This window comes from Strix aluco, chromosome 2 (assembly GCF_031877795.1).
Source record: "Strix aluco isolate bStrAlu1 chromosome 2, bStrAlu1.hap1, whole genome shotgun sequence".
NCBI lineage: Eukaryota > Metazoa > Chordata > Aves > Strigiformes > Strigidae > Strix > Strix aluco.
Genome location: NC_133932.1, coordinates 108,826,618 through 108,848,615, shown reverse-complemented (window position 1 = coordinate 108,848,615; position 21,998 = coordinate 108,826,618). Strand labels below are relative to the sequence as shown.

Below are 21,998 nucleotides of genomic sequence, written 5' to 3'. Positions count from 1 at the left end.
ATAGGAGTTAGGTAAATTCAGTAACTCCAGCCTATAGCAAGTTTATCTGATGAACTCTCTCTTTATCTCACATAATATGATAATCACACTGAAATCTACTTAAAATAAAAAACTTTGCCTCCTCTTTTTCTTCCCCTTAGAGTCCAATAACACAGATGATATGAAAGAAAACAGAAAACACTGGCAAACTGGAGCCCCTCAGACACTACTGAATTTTTTAGCTGATGCTGATGTCACATCTGTATGTCCTACTATGGCTGAAAATGAACTTGGTAAGAAAGTTTTGTTTTTCAGTGAAAGTAGGGATCTGCTAAAATTCAGTCAGACTACTTACAGACCTTTCTCAAAACAATTCCATACCAGAATGTTCATATGATCTGACAGGCTTTTAATTGCAGGACTTCATAACTGAAGCTATTGATGTGCTAAACCATAGAATGCAGTCATCATTTTTCCCTCTTTCCTATATTGCAATCACATTTTGCTGCTCATACATATAAAGAGGGTTGCATTTTATGAATCACTCTGTGGCCTGGGTAACAACAGCTAAAAATGTCAGCTTATGCAACTAATCAACACCACTCTCTCAGGCCTGGAGTCAATGACACACAAGAACTAGGGCAGTCAGCTGCCGACGCCATCCCAGAGTGCGGTGGTGGAGTTCTGGTTTCCCACTCCACACATTAGTGTTGCTACACAATCACAAGTACCGGCTCACACAGGTGTGGCTGTGGTGATGCTCTGTTTCAGAAGAGGCTAATCGCCAGGTTTCTTACAGCACCAGTGCCTGTATTCCCAGGCAGCCAGGTATCACCAGTGACTGGTTGCTGCAAACAAGGAGCTTTTCCAGCATTCCAGCATGCTTCCAACACTCCAGATACACAGAAATAACCTGAAGAGTTTGCATAGACAGTGAAGACAAACCAGAATATTATTAATATGCCACTTCTTGTTCATTCTGCCTTAGATGAAAGAGCATAGGGCACAAAAGAAATAGGAACTACTTTGAAGCTTTTTCAGCCCCCAGAAGCCAGCAAGTTTGAGAACAAGGACTGCTCAGTGAAGCTGCACCTGTCTATTCCAGGCTTAATAAGCAGTTACATGAGCATTAAAACTGATGTTAGAAATTTTTAGTGACAAATAGTCCAAACTATTTTTTCTCTACAGTATCACTCAGATTAAATGCTTACAAAAAATTCAGGAGTATTACCCAAAGGCAAAGAAAAAAAGGTTGCAGCATTACCCAATAGGAAGAAATCAGTGTCAAGACTAGAAAGTCTGAATCTGACAAAAGACAGTGCCAAGGTACAGTCATGCTTTAGTGACCTGAGAACCTTGCTGTTCTTCAGCTGACCATGCTATTCTGCCTGAGGACATCCCGGAAAACAGGAAGCAGTGGAAACAAACACCACCAGGGACACTCCTGAACATCTTAGCAAAAGCAGAGCTGTCTAATGATTCCTTCATCCATCTTGAAGAAGAAATAGGTACGACGTTTGTTACTTAAATTCTGTAAGTTTTTCTTTAGTGTATTATTTCTTCTACCATTGGCAGAGGGTCTGTGATGAGAACCAACATTTTGAAGCAGTTTGCAAACTAGAAAGACACAGGCAGCCTGTCCCAGCAGCCACTGCTCTGTCCTGTAGCAGTGAAAGGCCTCTTTCAGGACATTTCTGTTTTCAATAGCAGGGAAAAGGGCAAGCCCTACTTACTGGCTGTTACTTTCATGTATAATTCTTTCATTTGCTTGAGTTGACAGAGGTAAGCTACTACTGCCAGCAAGTTGTCAGTACCACAAACCTGGATCTAGCCCTTGCAGCTGTTGAGGTTGAAGAACCCTGTAAAAAGCATTTATACAAATATATGTATTTCTGTAGAACAACTGCAAATTGTAGTACGTGGCGACTTAAACTACAGTGGTGACTTACTTTACAACATGGTTCATGCTGGTACAGCTGACACTGAAATTGATTTGAACTCACAGGGCAGAGCACTTTCCTAAAGTAACAGACTGTTTTAAAAATGACATTTACTTTGCATCAAAGTTGTTAGCTAAAAAGCTGGAGTATTTTCCACAGAAAGATACAGAAAATGTAACCGGACATTGTGGTTTTATGCGCAATTGCCAATCTACGGAACATATAATTGGCTGACAGGATTTATGCCCGCTAAATTGTACATGCCAAGTTTCAACAGTTTTAATAGATCGTGAGAAATATCTTTCATTTGCAACTGTGCAGTCAGCACTCTCCTGCTAATTATGCCTCACATGCATGTTTTCTCATAGCATAACGAGCTCTTTTAGAACTGCCCCATCCTGAAGGCTAAACCAGCTAAATGTATCAGCTAAATTCCTCTCCTAAGACTAGCTTTATTGCTTACACATTAAAAAAAATCCCCAACAAAATTAAATTCAAGCCACTTTTCACTAATGGCAGCAGTTCATAGGGCTAAAGCAAGAATAAGTCACACAGGTATTCGAATTGCTGTTGCTTTTATCAGTTACATTTATTAAAATATGGCAGTTTCTCAATACCCAGATCTGCCCTGCTACTCAAGCTGACATTGTGGAGTACAGTGTTACCCAAACTGACAGATTTCTGTTGCATCACATGCAGAATTTAGTGTTTATACTAAAACAACAACTCTTGGCATTGTTCTCCCACCTTCAGGTTAGAATTGCCCTTCAGTCTTTGAAAGCAAGCATTTTTAACCCAAATAGTAATTTTCAGTCTTTCCTAAACAGTACTCCCCTAAGTTTTCCACTGTGTTGTGGTTTGAGCCCAGAGGGAAACTGAGGACCACTATGCTGTTCACTCAGTGAGAAGTATTACATCTTAAAAACACCTTCCCCCCACTCCTTTCTTCTTCCCAGGCTCAGTTTTGTTCCCGATCTCTCTACCTCCTCCCCCTCAGCGGTGCAGGGGCAGGGAATGGGGGTTATGGTCAGTTCGCTGCTCCTTCCTCTTCAGGGGAGGGACTCCTTGCACTCGCCCCTGCTCCGACATGGTGTTCCTCTCCCAGGAGACAGTCTTCCATGAACTTTCTCCGGTGCGAGTCTTCCCATGGGCTGCAGCCATTCCTGTGCTGCTCTGGCGTAGGTCACCTCTGCATGTTGCAGTCCTCCCAGCATCGAGCTACAACAGGGGGGCTTCTTCTCCCCTTAAGAGTCCCAGCCTCCTTTAAGCACAGCCGCCTGCTCTGGTGTGGGGTCCTCCACAGGTGAATCTCTGCTCCTCTGGTGACCTCCATGGTGGCAGGGGTGTGGCCCTGCCGTCTCACCATGGGATACAGGGCGGGTCTCTGCTTGGGCACACCTTCCCCCCTTCCTCCTTCCTCCCATTGACCTCGGTGTTTGTATGACTGTCCCTCTTGTAACTCCTCCTCGTAAGTCCTACTCCCCCTCGCAGGTTCCCCTTCTTAAATACGTTATCGCAGAGGCGCAGCCACTGTCGCTAATTGGCTCAGCCTTAGACAGAGGTGGGTCCAACTTGGAGCCAGGGGAGTTTCAGAAGCTTCTCACAGGGGCCACTGCTTAGCCCCCTCCCTCGCTACCAAAAACACCACCACACAAACCCAGCACACACTGAAAATGCAAATCCTTGTATTGGGAACTTAAACCTACTAACATTAGATCACCTTTCTTACTTAACTTTTATAGTCCTTTGGTTATGGTCTACAAACACACTAGGTTCCACTAAGCAGAAGTTACAAACCACTGACTAAAATGTGTGATGAAGAATAACAGAAGCATGGTATTTACATTGTTGTAATCTGAAGAACAACAACAAAAAATAATTCAAGCATTTACTTATTTACTATTACTTTACATATTTTTATAGTTAGCTAATATACAAATAAAGGAACATTTCTCTTCTATTCCAGAAGAGGGATTAACTATGTCTCCTCCAAAAGAAGACAAGGAAGATGATTCAGAAACCTACTCTGCTGTTGCTGTTGATGAAGGCAGACTTGAGCCAAGATCAGATGATGAAGACACGTAAGTCAAGCACCTCAGAAGAAAAATCCATACAACTAAAGTTTTTGTGAAATGACAGGTTGCATTGCCTAAAACTTTTCTTTTAAATTCGTAAATGAAGAAAACTTATTTGTTTTACAGTCTGCTAATTTAACTTTTAATTCTGTAATTTAATATGCCACATGCCAACATTGTCATTAAAAATGTTATGCAGAAGTATTAACATGACTTTGCAGCTCCTGTTCTCTTACCTTATAAATACAGGTAAACAATCTCACAGAAAAAGAAGAAACAGTTCACATTATGTATCACTTGTATATTCTTGATAAAGTGTTTAAAAAAAAATCTCGACCTTGAAAGGAGAAAGGCTTTTAACAAAGATATATTTAATTAATATAATTCTCTTGCTTTACTTTACAGAAATTTTGAAGATTCTGAAGATGAACTCAGACATGAGCTGGAGGAATCTCTGGAAAAAGTGGCAACTTCTCCAGCAGAGAGAACCATGAAGTCTCCCATCCTTTCAATAAATAAAGGTCAAACAGATGAAGAAAAGATGAGTTTATCTCACAAACTACTTGGAAAATCCAATGATGATTTAGAAAATAACCATGGGTCATTTAGTGTTGACACACGTAATGAAAAAGGCAAGCAGTAAGCAAGAGCTACCCAAAACACCAGCAGTTACTGTTTCAAAGCTTTCAGTCATATCAGTAACAAAATTTAAGGACAGCTGGCATAAAATGCCAAGTAAATCAACTGCTTTTCAACAGTGCTAAATGCTTGATTAAAATTAATAGAAGGTTGTTACTATTGTGTTTAAAAGGAAAAAAAATCAGGCTACTTTTCAGATGTCTAAATGTTGATAAATCCTCATCCAGACTGAAATGCACTTACATCTTTATTATTCTAAACTACCCAAGACATCTCTGACAACTCTTGCTTAAGCAAATTTCTGCTTGCATACTCTCTTTAATCATTTTTTATCATGTTAGAAAGTCTCCTAGTCAGTATATTTTCCTAGCTCAATCAACTCTGTTTTAAGCTCTTCCAGCTTTTCATAATCTCTGTGTACTGCCAATACAGTTTTACAATTCATAGGTTATTTACAGTACTGACCCTACATAGTATCACCAACTGCTCATCAGTTTTATATAGTAGCAGTAAAAGGGTTTATTAGCACCATGAGAATTGTGCATTACCTAATTCATAATAAAACATGGAACAGTAAGTTCTTCCAACCATTTTTTTATATACAAAATTTCATATAATCCAGGTGAATCTTAAATAGAGGGAAAACCACATTCTAGTTTGATTTTAGTAGCTTTTTGCACTTCTCTTTAGTTTGCTAAAATATACTGCTTTGATGGCTCAAAAAAGGACTTTATGTTTTTCCATTTTTGATACAAAAGCAAGTTCAATTTTTGAACATTTTGTTCACAGTGTTCTCAGTTTTATAACAAGCAGTAGTTCAGGGCTTTAACGTTCATGTTTGTATAGCATTTAATTATGCCCTCTAATCTAGACCCTTCTATTCCCTAGGAACAGAAAACCTTTCAACAGAGTAGGGTTGGAAAAATACCATTAAGTTGTCATACTGTGAAAGGGCATGAGGAAATAGCTAATATAAGGATCATAGACAAGTGCAATTATTACACTTATTAAAAAGCAAGCTAGCACAACCACCATATGATTAAGCTATAGGAATCACTGTAGGTAATGAAATCTCCAGACCCACAATTAAAATACCACATAATAGAATTTTGCCACACAATGGAGGACAGCAAATTGAAAATGTGCTACAGATTCTGGGGAAAAAAAAAAAAATCTTCTGGATACAAAAGCTAATCAGACAAAAGTGTTGACTTTAAAAAGGTGACTGTGGGTGAAGAGTCATGAAATGAGTGCAGACTGAAAGTATTCAATAAATAAAAGAACTTCCAGATGCAGTTCTGTTACCAAGAAGATATGATGGTTCTGTGAATCCAGAAGGTTTTGCAGTGCACTGCACTGTCATGTAGTCAACACAGAAAATTTTCAGGAGCATTTCTTCCCCAATAAAAACCCCTCTATTACATAAAGCAGATACCTTGACAGAAAAAAAAAAATCTCTTTACAGAATGGGACCAAGGGATCATAGATCAGTTATATTTACAGGTGACACACAGTCAAATATAAAAAGTTAATTTTATTCATAGATGTTTTTATTCATATACATTTACTTAAATAATGGCTCCACAGATAACAGGAAAGTCTCTTCAAAATGCTGGTCAGAAAACCTGTGCACAGAGCGACGAGCGTTTTCTCTGATCTCTAACCTTTTTTCAGGAGACAAAGTGAGGATATAAGCCATCATATCAGCATAATTGTCCTCATTTTCTGCTAGGAAGCCTGTAATATGTCCTTCATAGGGTACCACAATATCTAATTTGGGGCCTCCAGAATTGTGAGCCAGGATAACTGTGCCAGCTGCCATACATTCAACTACTCCTGTAAAAGACAAAAAACATGCTGATATGAATGTGCACATCATGTACTTTGGTGTTCTATAAGGCACTGGAAAGTTAAAACCACAGTAAAATTCACTCAGAATTATAAGTTACTACAGAATGCTGTTCTAGATCAGTTTGAAAAATACAGATTAAATGGTCTCATAAGAAAAACAAATCTCAGTTTTTCAGTCCTAAGGACTGAAATGATAGTTCATCTTAAACACATAAAATGGAAATTAGAAATCAGATATAATTGGTTAAGCTGTGGTTCTTGCAACATATTTGATTTCCCTGAGAGTCATTATATCACCAGTATATATACTGTGAAAAAAACCCACTAGATACTGAAACAAGTGTAAAGACAAACATGGAAGGCAGCTCCCTGACAGAACACTGCAACAATGGTTTTATGGTATAGTGGCAGCTGCAAAAAATAATTAACACTTAGAACTGAATGTAACTGTATTCATTTTCTCATTCACACTGAATATTTTTAACATTTACAAAGATACTGAGAGAAAAGCTGACTATGCAAATTTCAATCTCATGATATTCAGAAGTTCAGTATTTGGCAGATTAATAAACCTTTATAGCTTTTCACAACGCATCAAGACAAACTAGTAAAACTTGTTATCACTACATCTGTATTTTTGATGGAAGACATTTTAATGAAATGGGAATCTGATAGTAAGCTTTCCTCAGCCAAAAGCAGTAGGATAGGAGTAGCGTATAATGTACACATTAACTTCAATTCTCCTCCATGTTTCCAGAACAGACCTCAGAAATCACTTTAATTGCTGATTCTTCTCAGTTCTGATTTTTAAAAAGCTCCCCTAGCTCAAATATTGCCAACTATAAATAATGCTCCAAAGTTTTGAAACATGTTTTTTACAGGTAAAAAGTCACTGGAGATGAAGGGGAAATCATACTGAAATTCAAAATCACAGTGTGATTGTATCGCTTTTTTAAAAAGTAATTAATTAAACTGTTTTGTGTTGGAAAAAAATCTGAGGAACCATTATTTACATTTTGTGGCAGTTACTTCTGAGAGTCACTTCAGAGTAAATTTTTGTATACCAAGTTCCCACAGACTATAAACTCCTGATACTTAACTTGTATTCTAATGAAGTCTGATGACATTAAGTGCAGTTTAGTCACATTCTAGCCAAGTACGGCATCCGTCTGCTTGCCTGCCAACTGCCCATCTGCCATAAATCTACGACAGGGTAAATCTCACATTCCCTTTCGAGGTCAGGACTCAACTAATCCCAATAAACTGAGCCCAATACCTTTATTCTGTATGACAGTACACTGCAAACCAGGTCCCAGCTCCTCTCTGGCATTCTGCTCCTCACTATGGCGACTGATTTAAGAACTTTTAATTGCCTTAGCACAGGTGCCTGGTGCAATGAGGTGACCAAGGGTACCTGGTGGCATCTACATGGGCCTTACAAATAACAGACAGGATCTGTGGGAGACTCACGCCTCTGAAACAGCAGCTAGAGGCCCAGGATGTATACTAGACATTTCAAATGGCACTTGCAGGTGAAACACAATCAAAATCTCTCCATGTGGATATCTACATCTGAACTGTGTCTAAGCTCCCCCTGCAGTCAGTGGAGCCAACAGGGCACAACCTTCTGCTTAAACAGAAGTACCTGCTGCGTTCTGAGGCTCCGCTGGGTATGGAAGGCATCTGCGTAGAGCTGGCAAACCTAACACATGACCTTGCAGAGCGATAGCTGGAGGTCAGGCAGGACATCCTGGGCAGCACAGATGGGACTAGCTGACTGTTTAGGTGACTAGAGGATGCCCATAATTGACTCTACGACATGTACACACTTCAGCTTGCACTACCGCAGCAGCCAGCGGTTAGTCATCTGAACTGGTCCTGTAGGCTTTACCTCAGCTAGACTGCCTCTGGCGAGAAGGGGAGCTGGACACCTGCTTGGCATGCAGACCTCTACACTTAGACACGTACACCGAGGAGCCTTAAGCATGAACTGAAGCCCTTCCCAGCTGTGTCCCCAGCTGGGACAAATGGCTGAACACAGAGGAAAGATACTGACCGATCCCGAAGTGCTCATTCCACATTGTATGCAGGCCGATGGTGGCCTCGGCCAGATGTCTCTTTAGCTCCTCAAAGGGAATGTTTATTCTGAATGTCACGTCGTTACTAACTCCCAGGTCTTCACAAAGACGTTTAAGGTTATTTACACGCTCTTCATCTTGCTGGTTACGACAGCCTCCAATTAAGATAAGCTTCAGTGACGGCTGCTGCCCCAATCTCTTCTCTTTCAGCAATTTAGCAAAGGCTCTGATTTGCAAAGGATGATCTTTTTCAGGCCTGAACTGGCTGACAGAAACAATGGTATACTCAGTGGTGCTCTTTTCCTCTTCCAGTGGAATATCCAGGAAGGTCTGAACATCGCACGGTGGATACACAACACTAGTGCAAGCCCCAGCTCTCCAGAGGGAAAGGATGTGATTTAGTGTCCAAGAAGAATTAACCATAATCACATCACTGCAGGAACCGACCAATCCGTACAATAAAGCAAAGAAGTAGTAGTAGGCAAGTTTAAATTTGCTGAAAAGAGGACTGTTTGTAATGAAGGCTGCATTGTTAAACCTGGTATCTTGATTCCTAACGACAGAAAGCATATCGGTGCTGATAGTGGGATAATGGACATAGCATCCAACACAACAACCTCCTAAATATTTAAAGAGGGGAAGCGTGAAGGCATAACCCATTGAGTCAATATAAATATCAGGAACACACTTTAGAAGAGCTTCCCAGCCGAGAAACACTGATCCTAAACTCTGTCCCAGCAAAGTGAAGTGAGGGTAAAGAGAAGCTTCCACAAGGTAGCGATTTTCTAGAAATACAAACTTCACAGGATGAGTTAATTTAATATTGAATCTTCTGAAAGCGCCTTCTACTATCTCTTCTCCAGTAGTATCTCTATCACCAGTGTAAACAACACACACTATATTTCTGTACCTGCAAAAGAGAAAGAATTGATTCTTCTCTTCAAATTTTTTAACATGAAACTAAAATATTATCCATTCAAAATTACTCAAAAAGTATGTGAGAACATACTAGTCTGGCCTAGCTCTGAAATGATTTTAACTAAATTATACTTTTCCTTATACTTCCAGTTTCTTCTGATCTGCAGAAAAACATATGGCTGAGGACTCAAGGAAATTTGTTTTGAGTAAAACATAAAAGGAGCTCAGTATTATTCTACAGACTAAGAAGAACACCTTGCCCGACATGAGGAGATGTCTGTCTAGTGCACAGCATGAGTAAAATGCAGAAGACTATGCAAACCAGTGGATGTGCCAATGTTAAATCCATTTTAGATGTTAATTTGTTTTGCCACCTGCACCAAGAGGCAAGTATCAAGATTATCAGTAATCTATTGATGAGTTATGCCTATATGAAGTTCCATGCCAGTAATGGAAAACTGATGAGGGAGGAGGGGTTCTCCCAAGGAGAGAAAGAAGCAGCAAGAGATGCCACAGCAGGAAGGATGAAGTGGAACAGTGTAATGAGGTGAAACTCAGACATAAAAAAAAATGGTAGGCCCAGTAGATTAATGATACCTATCTAAATATGTAAAATGCAAAAATATGCATAAATAATACCATCAGTAGCTGAGAATGAAATATGGTATTTGATAAGCATACATGCTTACTTTTTCTGGAGCGTTCGTATGGCACACCACAAGACTCTCTCGCCTCCACCACCTGCATTGCAATATGGGTGAAAAAAGGCAACGAGCAATGGCCGCTTCCCATCTTTTCCTGCTGAGATCAGCTGGTTTTTCCTTTGTTGTATCCAGAGTCGTATTCCCCACAGCAGTACCACCAAGCAGACACACAAAATTCCACTTAGAAATAATGCAGGGATTAACAATGAGCACAGCAATCTGAAACGAGCCGGAAATTTTAAAATATAAAATTGCTTTAAAGAAATACTATGTATGAAATTGAGAGAGAGGGGCTTACAGGTAGAGCTACAGGGAGTTCAACAATCGAGCTTTAATCTCAGAAATCATCAATACCTGTGTGTCTGATATGACACAATTACAGACAAAAAAATCACTATTCTAATTGTTTAGCCAAAACCAGTAGATTTTTTTCCTACTGTTAACTTTGCAATCATTTATTATTGCTTATTCATGACATGTATCTCTATCTATCTACACATGCTCTATACACTATAAAGGTTGCATGCCTTTAGCAATCTGGCAAAACACAACTAGTGAAGTGATTTCTAAATAGATTTACTTGTAAGAGTTTTGTTTAGCCCAAGCTCCTATTTGGCCTGCCTTAGTATGAACAGCTTTGGTGCAGAGCTATTTGGGCCAGCCTGCAGTGCATGACCCAGAACCTTTCCCATTCCCCTGAGATCTGAAGAGCTATGTCAGGTCTCCAGAAATAGCTCTGAGCAGTTTCTGTTTAGAGAGACCTGTTTCCTCAATATCTGAGGCACTCTCTGACATGGACATTTCCTTTGCTCACCACCGCCTCCCGCACAGCTTTCCTAACCCAGGAACGGGAAGCTTCTCACACGAGTCTCTTCTTGGCCTACAGAGCTTTACACAGGCGCCAGAGCCTGGATTCTGATGCTGTGCTACGCGTTAGTTAATTTACTCAACATTAAAGGGGCTGCCCACGGCGAGCCACGCGTCACAACTGACACGTCAGGTAAGAAAACACTTTCATTTGCGGGATGGAGAAGCGAAAAAGCACATTAACCCATCCGAAGCCGGCGGCTAAGCGAGAAGGACCCGGGCACGGACCCGTCCCGCCTCGCCCTGCCCCACCCGGAGGCCTCCTCTCCTCAGGTGAGCACGGCGGGGCGGGTGCGTGACGCCCGGGGAGGGTCGGGGAGGATGGCGGAGCGCGGCCGCGGCTTGGCAGGGGGCCATGGAGGCGCGGAGTCTCCTTCTCCCCTCCCCCTTCGCTGCCAGGACGCGCCGCCCCCACACACGGCCCTCACAGCCCCGGTACCTGATCAGCCCACACAGACATAACCCTCCCGCCACCATCTTGGACAACGCCGCGAAGCCTGTCTGCCGGAAGGGGTGGCTCCTGGCTGGGCGGGGGCGGGACCAGCCGGGCATTACCGCCCTCTCATTGGTTCTCGCGGGAGATAGACGGAGGGGCGGGGAAATAGGCGGGGCTTGGGGCGGTACGGCCCCGCCGAGTGGGCGGGAGCGGCGCGGCCGTGCCTGAGGGGGTGGGCGGGGCGGGGCGGGCCGCGCCGCGCCGCGCCGCTGCGCGGGCTGGCAGCGCCCCCTCACGGTGCAGTGTGTGAGGAGGCAGAGGCCTCCCTAGGACGGGGTTTCTTCTGCATCCACCACATGCAAATTTTGTCTTTATAAATACTGGTCCCTCTCTTTGTTCAGAAGAGGATGGTATCGATATCCTGCCTCCCAGCCCTGCCTTAATCTGCTTGTAAGTGAATCCCTCTTTATAGAGAGGTACCTGTCTGCTCTCTGCAAATGTGTGCAAGTTTGCCCTGTGAGGCGAGGACAGGATGTCCAAAATACCCTGTGCCTGGTGCCACCTCTGAAGGGATTGCCATGATCGCACTCACTGGGGTCAGTTTCCACTGGAGGATGTCTCTGGCTAATATGCTTTGTCTCCTATTTTATCTTGATTGGGGAGTATATACACAGACCAGAGGATTAGTGTAGAGATAAGACTGAACAGTTCTGTTTTTTAAAATGCTTCTAAGGGTGTGTCAGTAAACAGCACGATGTTGTATTTGTAAAATGGCTTCCCTTGGAAAAATGTAAGAAATTCTTGCTCTCCCAGATGCTGGGAAGTGTTGAGTGAAAATACCAGACCATAGGTGAGGAGGTGCTTAGGCAGAACGGACCAAAACGTTTCTGATTTCCTGTCACATCCTTAGGTGCTTTTTTACCCCCTTAACATTCTCCATTAAAAAAAAAAAAAAAAAGCTTTACATGGAAAATTTGATCCAGATAACTCAGTCTCCACTCTTGCAGAGTTGAGGTTGTCCAAAATTTGAGGGCATTTGAAGCATACTTTCTTTGAGCAGGACCTCTCCAGAACCTGTGATCTTTCAGCCTCTTTGAGGTCAGCACGATCTCTTTCATGTCATAGACACCTGTGCATTCTGAGATCTTGAAGTTATTAGGGATGTTTATGAAGGTCATCCTGTGTCATCCTCATCAGAAGAGTGCTGGTTGGAAAATGCTGAATCGTTAGTTTATTTGGCCGTTGCTATAGCCTGAAGCAGAGACACAAAGTCTCTACTGTAGTGGGACAGCTTAAGTAATGGTTATTTGATTCTGACCTGCCTGTATTGAGTTTTCCACTTACGAGGACTCACCATGTGGGAATGGAACTGGAAATGTGCCAGGCACTCAAAGTTAGAAGTTTATTGGTTATTTTACTGGTGTTTTTATTTAAATCTCTTCACTGTTCTAAATACCACTGACTATAGGTTTTACCAGGGCATCTCTGCCCTTATGTAAGTAGATAAATTGGAAGAATTCTGTTGGGAGGCAATCATGACTTAACATTTCGTTTCTGAACCAACAGTTCTCGTAAGTAGGGTGCCACAGACATTGGTTTCTCTTCCTTAATCCTTTTCCTCTTCCCTGGCAGAGCAGTTGCCTGAGAAGCATGTGGGATATTTGCAGAAGACACCTTTGCTGGATTCACATCTCTCAACTCAAGACACCTCTCTTGCAATGTCAACATTTGAAGATAATTGCCTGGGTTCAGAGAAGAGACACGGTTCTTCTAGGTAACAAGAAGTCCTGTCTATTTTAGATGATGAAATTTGTGTGTCTCCCCACTGACTTGAAAAGGAGCTTATGGCCACTCCCTTGGAAGGTATGAATCTTTATGAAGCTGAAAGATCACAGGTTAGCCATGGCTTAATTAAAATGAGACTTAAGTAATGCTGAAGAGCTCCAGGAAGCAAGAAGAATAATTCATAAGGAAGACACCTACATACCTGGCTTTTGAGTTGTCTGGGCCATAAATGGCAGATGCAGCGTTTTGTGTTTAGATTCAGCTCTCTGTTCGGTAAATGATATAGCAAAAGTACTCAGAAAAGCCTTTGGCTTCCTGTGGCTAGAAGAGTACAACTTGTTCTTTCCAGTCAAGGCTCATTGCAGGGTTAGCTGTACTGAAATCAGGATTTAACCCATGAAACTTCCAGCACGAGTCTTACACTTTATTCAGGGTGTCAGTCCTAAGAGTCAGAAATACATTTTAGCTTAAGCCCAGCAAAATATTTTGCTTCTCCTGAAACCACCTAATCAATTTCTTGAAGTTCCCCAAATCTCCTATTAACGAATGCCTATGTCTCTGCGTTTGGCAGCTGTAAGAAAGACTGATTTGCACAGTCACAATGGAACAGCTGCCTCGTGGCACTGTATTTGCAGTGCATGAACTTTCCGGCAGGGTGAGCCTCAGACTTGAGTCAACTAGCTGTACAGGCAGGCGTACTCTGCATGCACAGCACAGCCACTGTGAGACGTAGGTCTGGCACTTCCCTGAAATGTTGAAATTTTTGCATGAATGCAGATTGACTGTCCAGCGTTAGTGTTACACAGCATATACAGTCCCATAATCATCCTCCTGACAGCAAACTGGGGGAGTTGTTTTTGGGAGTACAATTCATAAATACTGTTCTTGTCTTGCTTTCGCTCCCACGGCAAACAACAGATAGACCAGAGGAATTGTTTCTGTAGGAGCAACCCAGTCTGATTTCTATTCCTTTTTTTTTTTAAGCTTCGTGGCCCTTTCTTTACCACCTGCACTCATTTCTTGAGTGGAGTAAGCCAAGAAACAGGATGTTTTTGCAGGCTGCATATGACCTATAAGTTGTAGCTCAGGCACATTGTAATAAAGCATCTGCATAAACAGATAGACATTCTGGATCTGGATAACTTTTCCAGATCCTTACCTAAGGATGGGGGGGGGGGGGAAGAGTTCTTCACAAAACAACCAGACTAGGTAGAAAAGGATGTGAAGAAAAGCTGCAGTGCATCTGCTAGTGCATCTCTGACTAGTTTAGATGTGTGGGGTTTTTTTTTCCAAAGCCTACATAAGTTGCTACAGACATAAACTGTCACATAAGTTCAAATGATAATTTTTAAACCTTTACCACTCCTGTCACAAATTTCTCAGACCTGACTTTTCAGTCAGAAGATGTTTCATTTGATGGTCCCTGTTTCTTCTGCAGTTCTTCCTATGTGTTTTGTAGTCACCTCAGACTGTCTTCATGGAAGGCTATTTTTATTTTGGAAGCAGTGTTCACTTGCTTGTTGTAGGGAGAAATCTGTGTGATGGTGGGAGTATCAAATAGTTTTCTCCACTGTAATAATTTATAGTTCACAAAATCACAGAATGCTTGAGGTTGGCAGGGACCTCTGGAGGCCATCTGGTCCAACCCCCGTGCCCAAGCTGGGTCATCTACAGCCAGTTGCCCAGGACCATGTCCAGATGAGTTTTGAATATCTCCAAAGATGGAGACTCCACAACCTCCCTGGGCAGCCTGTTCCAGTACTTGGTCACCCTCACAGTGAAAAAATGTTTCCTGATGTTCACAGGGAACCTCTCGTGTTTCAGTTTGTGCTTATTGCCTCTGGTCCTGTCACTGGGCACCACTGATAGAGCCTGGCTCCATCCTCTTTGCACCCTCCCTTCAGGTATTTATACACATTAACGAGATCCTCCCTGAGTGTTTTATAGGCTGAACAGTCCCAGCTCTCTCAGCCTTTCCTCATAGGAGAGATGCTCCAGTGCCTTTATCATCTTAGTTGTTTTATTTTTTCTTAGTGCCTCTAGTGGTAATTAAAAAACAGACATATTAATACTTTCAAAGTTCTTTTGTTAACTTTTCTTTAATCAAAGGATATTCAGCTTTGCTGTGAGCAATAGGAAGACTGTGTTGCAGACAGCCTTACAGACTGCAAGGGATACCTTTACTATGCGAATGTCCAACACAGTCTAATTGAGTTGTCACCACTTAACAACTTCCCCAACTTAACGCATATGTAGCAGACGATATTGTATGCATGCATTTAGGGTATTGACAATAACTTCAGCAAGAGCAGCGCTGAGCTCTCTGTGGTGTTCCCACTCCAGCAGTGAGAACGCTATTAAAAACCTTGTCTGTAGAAATTCCATGTGGCTGACATGCCAACAAAATTGAACCAGTCTTGTCATGAAGTCAGCTTTGTTTTCACCTTCCCAGAGACGTACCAAGTTTTTAATCTTTTGCTGCCTCTGTAAGCATTTTTGTCCTGTTTTAATTGCTCTCCTTATTAAGGTCCTTACTCTGAAGGAAAATCCATGCAGACAGGCCTTCTGAAGTGAGTGGTATTCAGAACAAATAGCAGAATCCACTCACAGTGTGTTCTCCATAAGTCTGCAAGGCATTTGAGACAGTTTTAAAGTATATTTTTGTAACTCATTCTTGCCGAGTACTCCACATAGGAGTAACTTGGTAAGATAAAAACACTAGCAAGTCATAACACAAAGAAACTGGATTAATATTGTGTAAGGGTATTCATATGACAGTCATGTGGTCTTTTATACTTTCTTGTACAGTTAGTTACTTTCTTTCAGAAACATGCACTGTGTAGCACTGAGTCTCCCATTCAGGGCTGCTGTCTTTGCTACCAAAATGCCTGGGACTGTTTTTAGCAGAAGGAATCTTAGATCATTCATATACACAGTAAGTTTTTCGTTTTTGCATGTGTCTTGTGATAGGCTATTAAATGTTACAGTACATTTGTTCTTCATTGCATAGTAACAGGAGGCAGAAATAAAGTTGCACCAGTTGTGTACTAAATATTTGCGAACCAAAAAACAAGTACTGGAAATAAATTGTTGCACTCATATATCTGGGGCAAAACACTATGGGTTTTTTTTACTGATATGTTGTAATACTGAAGTTGCTAAATACAAGCAATTCTACTAAATTTTTTTAATATTATCAACTTTACTAGATGTTCTAGGGCATGGGTGCTCACACCATGTATCTGTGAGCAAAAGCTGCCCCTTTTTTTGGCAGAAGCAGTGAAGAATTAAGCAGCTTCAATCTACACAGAATTTTTGCAAGACCTCCTATAAACCATGTTTATTTGTATCACCAGGCAACTTAATCAGGTCGAACCTATAGCTTTTGATTAACAGAAGATTATTTTCACACAAGTTGTCCCGGTGGGACAAGGACCATGTGGGAAAATAAATCAGTTCCACTGTTGCAGTTTAATCCTGTATATTGTGCCAGTGTTTTAACCTCCCATGGACTCTTCTGTCAGTTCTCCTAAACAGTTATCAGCAGGAAAAAGCAAAGTGTCTGCCATTTTTTAGGGTGGGTGAAGGAACTATATCCAAGCAACTCAGAGCACAGGCAGAAATGGGATGGCAAATGATGTATCCCTACTGATAATATCACTGAGCTTGCAAAATAACATGTAGAGTCACCTTAAATCCCAGCTTTTTCAGCTGCAAGTTTGTGATTTTTGAGTGTCTGTGATAGCAGACTCAAACCCTTTGTGCTTTTCCTTCTCCCTTACGCAGATACTAAGGTCTCTATGGCCCTCTGCACCTAATCAGGACACAAAGAGGGTCATGAAGGACCACCTCTTTTACAGTAGTACCTTAACATCTGCTTAAATCAACTATGAAACTGCTCAGGAAGCTGCAAAACTTCACAGTGTGAAAATTTTACTGAGATAGGCACCTCCATCGTCAGACTTTAAAGGGTTCACATATTGAAAAAGAAACACCCTGCACTAACTTGTTCAGGGTGCATTTGTGCACATGTGTTTGTGTGTGCTTCTCTGCCTGTTTCAGGAAGCAAGGGAGAGTGCTATTTGGATGAAAACCTAATTTGTTTCACATGAAGCCGGGATGAGGCAGGATTTGTATTCTGTGCTCGCGTCTGGCTCCTTGGCACTGCTCAGGAAAGAGAAAGGAGCCAGAAGCTGTCTGTGGAGCAGGACAGAGGGAGTTACAATTATTGAAGGAGATTGTTTGGCTAGTCCAGACATGAGAGATGCAGGCACTGTGCCTCATCACCTCTTCTGACTTATTTCTATTCTGGGGATGAAGAAAGCTTGAAAGGTCGGTGATTTTCCCGTGGGGTAGATTCAATCAAATATGCTCTTCTGGGGGGTGAACTAGGGCTGCTTAAAAGTAGTTCCCTGCTGCACTACCTTTTCTTTCAACAAGCAGAGGTACCAGGAGGGAATGATAAATGAACCGAGCCTGACTTTCCATGGATTAGCATTTCTGCTTCCCAGGAATTGAGGGCAGTTAATAAATCTCAGAAGGTTGCTCAGCAACTCTCAGGATGGTTACCTTCTTTTATACTGAGCTGCAGAATGCATCAGTTTTGACTAAATGTTTCCTTGGAAGAAACATTCTTTGTCTGGAGAACAGACTGAGGTGAACTCTGGAAAGGACAGGATTGCCGAGAGCTGAAAAAACCCTCCATTTCACTGTTGGAAAACTTTTTAGTTTCTTTAGGAGTCAAATGTCTCCAGCTTCCTCTGGGTGCTCATGCAATAAACAAACACTATTTTTACAGTGAGTTGGAGTCATGATGAGCTAGTATGCATGCCACAGAAAACAACCTGAGAAAATCCATCTGCATTTGAAAGCAGAATGTAACTGCATATTTCAATCCAGATGTTAAATGTTTCAGATAAAAATACTTGTAAACAGAAAGAGGTTTACTCTGTATTGCCATTTCTCTTAGATGTTTCTCGAAGCACCTGTTTGTATGGAAGAGATTTCGTAAAATTAGTAGCAGAGTTACCTGTGTTGATACTTTCATCCCTGACTGTTCCTTTAGTTCTGACATTTCCACCTGAATTCTTCCCCACTACTTGTTGTAGGCTGCTGGTGTTATTTGATGTGATAGGGAATTATCATCAGGTATTCCAGCAGAAAAAAATAACAGCAAATATGTTTTCATTTTTATTTTTCATTTCTCCACTCAGTTTCTGTAAGCCTCTGCAATGAATTAGTATGGCTCTATCCAGGCAAGCTCTACTTTTCATGGTCAATTGGAAGTATGTTTTGTCCGCTGATAGAAACTGGCACCTTCCTGCCTGTGGTTCTTGCCTGAGAGTTCATGTGAGATGCTAGACCTGGACAGGGCAGTACTGTAATAGTTCCTAGCCCTGAAGAGCAAATAATTAACAGGATTTTTGTAGAAAAATGTTAGGTAAACAGCAGCTCACATACATTACAGTTTGGACCTCTGACAACTGGGAACAGCAAAGCCTCTACCTCCTGCGCCTGTAGTGTCCTCATCAGAGGTTTCCCTCCTCACTTCTTGCCTACTGTGGCAGAGGGAGTCACCCAGAGAACTGGCAGATCTTCATCCATCTCCAAATCAGAAAGAAAAACCTGCCTAAGTGCAGCGCTGTAGTTTGGGAGGCCCCTGCTGCTGAACAACTGGACCCTTCAGTCTCACTATGAGTACAGTGATGCCAAGGTCAGTGGTGTGTGAGCAGTGCCCCAGTTTGTTTGCTCACGAGAGGGCACTAGCCTTGTCTTGGCATCATGTGGCAGAGCCCAAAAGAGCAAGTAGTGGAGGATGGGTGAGAAGGGCCTTTCTACCAGCCCAGCTAGGCTGTGGCTCAGCCCCCGTGGCCATGTGGTCACCTGAGCTTACCCTCTGTGAGGGTGAGATCACAGAGAGGGCCCTAACACCCTGGTGCCTTTTTCTACCCAGTAACTGCAACCAGTCCACAGGAAGAGAGGGGAAAAAAAGGAGTAAAAGAACCAAACGGATGATGTAGAAAGTGGAAACCCTACTTCCCAGGCAGTTTTGCCTGGAACACCAGGAAAGAAGATGGACTTTGCTCAGGACTCTGTGCTAGAGGAGCCCAGGTCCTGTGGTGAGGAGTGCTGCTATCAAGCTTTCTCAGGGATTTGGGAATTGCTGGAAACTCCTCTCTTTCTGTGTAGAGGTGGTTTCTGCCAGGATAAGATAGCCAGAAACAACTGTTAAGAGAAACTGAATTTGGGCTTGCCTTTACATATCTAGCCTGTCCTAACAAAGGCAGTATGTTTGTATTTTAGACATGGCATCTGCAATGCAAACACAAGATGCTGTTTTGTCTTTTTTTTTTTTTTTTCTTGTAATGAGGTTGATTGTGGTGTATGTAAATGAAATGGGATGAAATAACCTTTTATTCAGAGACTGAGCAGTTTGACTTGAGATTAAACATTGGCCATAGAACCAGAAATACAGGCTTAAATCAGAGTTATGTTCCTTTTTTTTTTTTTTTTTTCTTTTTATACATGTTTTACAAATATGATGAGCTTTATGTTATTTACATAGTGTCAGGTGTCTCATCAAAGTGAAATATCTCTCTGGCTGTCAAACAAGACAACAAGAATGATTTCAAACAAGTGCTGGCAAGGGACTAATAGTAAATTTAAATGGTGTGGACTCTACAGTCAGGGACAGTTTAGAGGTTATATATTATATATATGAATGTCACTTAATATACAGGCTTACTTTTCTGATCTGTATAGGGAAAAAAATAATTTCAGGTTTGGCAAGGTATCTTAGGGTTTGCTAATAGTTTGCCTTCTACAGGGTAAACAGCAGCTTACTTTGGAAGAAGAATAAAAATCAGTCTTCCCATTTACTTAAATCACAATTCAGAGACCACTTTATTTATTCAAAACCAGTGTGAAAGATATTTTTTTAAAAACACATAAAATACTAAGGAATTTACAAAACAAAACTCGAATTAAGAACTTGAGTCTTATTTCTAAATGTGGATAGCAAATGTAGATGGCAAAAGCTATGATCTTTCGCAACGACTGATATAGTTCACGGGTATAGGACTTTTTCTTCTCAAATTTGCCTTTAAAAATAGTTACTTTTGTAATATTACTCATTCTCGAGTTATACTTTAAATACTGCAGTTAAGATGGGTAAAATGTAGGTCCTTTTTCTCTGTATGGAACTTGCTCAAACTTTACAAGTGAAAACCAGCTCTGAGCAAGAGCAAAGCATGGACAACATCAGAAAATTTAAGTTGGAAACACAGAAGTGAAAATACTGTTTTTGTTGTGGCACTGCCCGAGTTCTGCCAGCCTTCTTCACTGCTAGTAAATGAACTTTACTGGAAATCTGGACTCTAATTAATTCATGCAGATTGCAATTGTTCTTTGCACTTAAACCCTGACCCAAAAGGTGTGTCTTTTCCTGTGCTAATATGATCAGCCTGGTAGTTTCCAGGCACTTGAAAACAAATTCCTGTAGTATAAATTGACAGATAACAGAAATTACCATAATGAAATCAACACTGCTAAAAGCAGACAAAGTACCAAGTCCACACAATTTGCAATCATATTAGAAGCCGTGGAATGAAAAAAATTAGTATGCGTTTTGGGGCCCTGTTACAAAAGAGATACTCTTTTGAGTTTTGCTGGTTTAGAGCAAACAAACCTTTTTTAAATATTTAGAGAAGATTGAGTCTGCTTCCTGAAAAACTGAAGCCAAAGTCTGAGCTGATTTGATTTGAAATGAGGTCATCAACTCTTAAACAATTTTATTCATGGCAGGTAGGAATTTGATTCCTTGTATTTCAGAGTTATTTTTCTTATAGTATAAGAAAGAATGTTACTTATGATCATGCTTCTTCATCTGTTGAAAGATATATGTATGCCATTCATGCTATAGAAATGCTTGTGTATCTGATGGCTGCCACTTTTCTTAGGACTGTAGCCAGTTACCTTTCTGATTTCATGGCTCAAAACTGAGAGCAAATGTAGGTAAAGAGGAATTTTTGTTGCATCTTCAATGCTAAAAAGGTATGGCCTTTTTTTTTTTTTTTTTAATTTATTTTCTGTAATAAGTATGACAGTTTGGAGAAGTCAAGGACATAGTTATGTACCATGAATCTGACCAAGCTTCCACTGAACTTTCAGCTGCAACTGATTGACTTCATGGGGGAAACGTGGGGTTTGTGTTGCTTCATAGGACTGAAAAATGACTGCTGAGCAAGCACAGGGTTTTGCCTGAAGAAAAATTGCGTACCTTTACTAACTAGATCTCTTTTGGTTTAAAGAGGACACTGACAGAGGAAAACAGTTGTTTCACACAAGGGCTGGGTGTTTTACAGGTTCCCCCCCAAACAATGTTGTTAACAAGTTGTTGATAACTGTAAATTACCAGCACTGGTAACACTGTTGTTTGTGATGTTATTAGGAGCTTTGCAATACTTTGCCTTCTAGCCCCGCCCCCTCCCCATTTTTTTTTCTTGAAACTCCAGTTCCTGCAGTTGCATTGTATGTGTAAAAACCAAAGTCAGTCTAACTCTGTTATGATGGGGGAAAAAAATAAAAAAATTTAGCTGACTGCATCCTGAAGACAACTTAAAAAGAACTCAAAATACTGTCAAATGTGAAATTGCTTGGGTTTTAGCCTCATATCATTGTCTCAGGATGGATTGTATTTCAGTGGTTTAAAATGATGTCTGAGGAGG

General features: G+C 41.2%; 3 protein-coding genes across 4 annotated transcripts in view; 2 read left to right on the top strand and 1 right to left on the bottom strand.

Moving 5' to 3' along the window:
• The window catches only part of NEK5 (NIMA related kinase 5), a 28,772-nt gene extending 24,135 nt beyond the window's left edge, over positions 1–4,637 (top strand). For both annotated transcript variants that reach the window (XM_074815769.1, XM_074815770.1), the window contains exons 20-23: positions 141–272; positions 1,350–1,487; positions 3,886–4,000; positions 4,400–4,637. In XM_074815769.1, coding sequence (XP_074671870.1) covers positions 141–272; positions 1,350–1,487; positions 3,886–4,000; positions 4,400–4,637 — 623 coding nt within the window. The remainder of the gene's footprint in view (positions 1–140; positions 273–1,349; positions 1,488–3,885; positions 4,001–4,399) is intronic.
• A 1,510-nt stretch (positions 4,638–6,147) lies between these two features.
• On the bottom strand, positions 6,148–11,603 carry ALG11 (ALG11 alpha-1,2-mannosyltransferase). Its single transcript, XM_074815771.1, has 4 exons — positions 11,491–11,603; positions 10,170–10,403; positions 8,541–9,472; positions 6,148–6,469 (listed from the first exon to the last, which is right to left on the bottom strand). The coding sequence occupies exons 1-4, from the start codon at positions 11,601–11,603 to the stop codon at positions 6,198–6,200; spliced, it is 1,551 nt and encodes a 516-aa protein (XP_074671872.1). The 3' UTR covers positions 6,148–6,197.
• Positions 11,604–16,117: 4,514 nt separating this feature from the next.
• Positions 16,118–21,998, top strand: part of ATP7B (ATPase copper transporting beta) — a 40,239-nt gene continuing 34,358 nt past the window's right edge. Inside the window, exon 1 of the mRNA XM_074815759.1 lies at positions 16,118–16,207. Within this exon, the coding sequence (XP_074671860.1) occupies positions 16,157–16,207 (51 nt within the window). The 5' untranslated portion in view covers positions 16,118–16,156. The remainder of the gene's footprint in view (positions 16,208–21,998) is intronic.

What these genes read in the sequence shown, in the direction of transcription:
- ALG11 (XM_074815771.1), bottom strand. Translation starts at nt 11,603, where the DNA reads ATGCCCGGCTGGTCCCGCCCCCGCCCAGCCAGGAGCCACCCCTTCCGG. An exon ending in ATACGAACGCTCCAGAAAAA is followed by an intron (nt 9,473 to 10,169) that starts GTAAGCATGTAT and finishes TCTCTTTTGCAG; the next exon opens with GTACAGAAATATAGTGTGTG. An exon ending in GAATGAGCACTTCGGGATCG is followed by an intron (nt 6,470 to 8,540) that starts GTCAGTATCTTT and finishes TGTCTTTTACAG; the next exon opens with GAGTAGTTGAATGTATGGCA.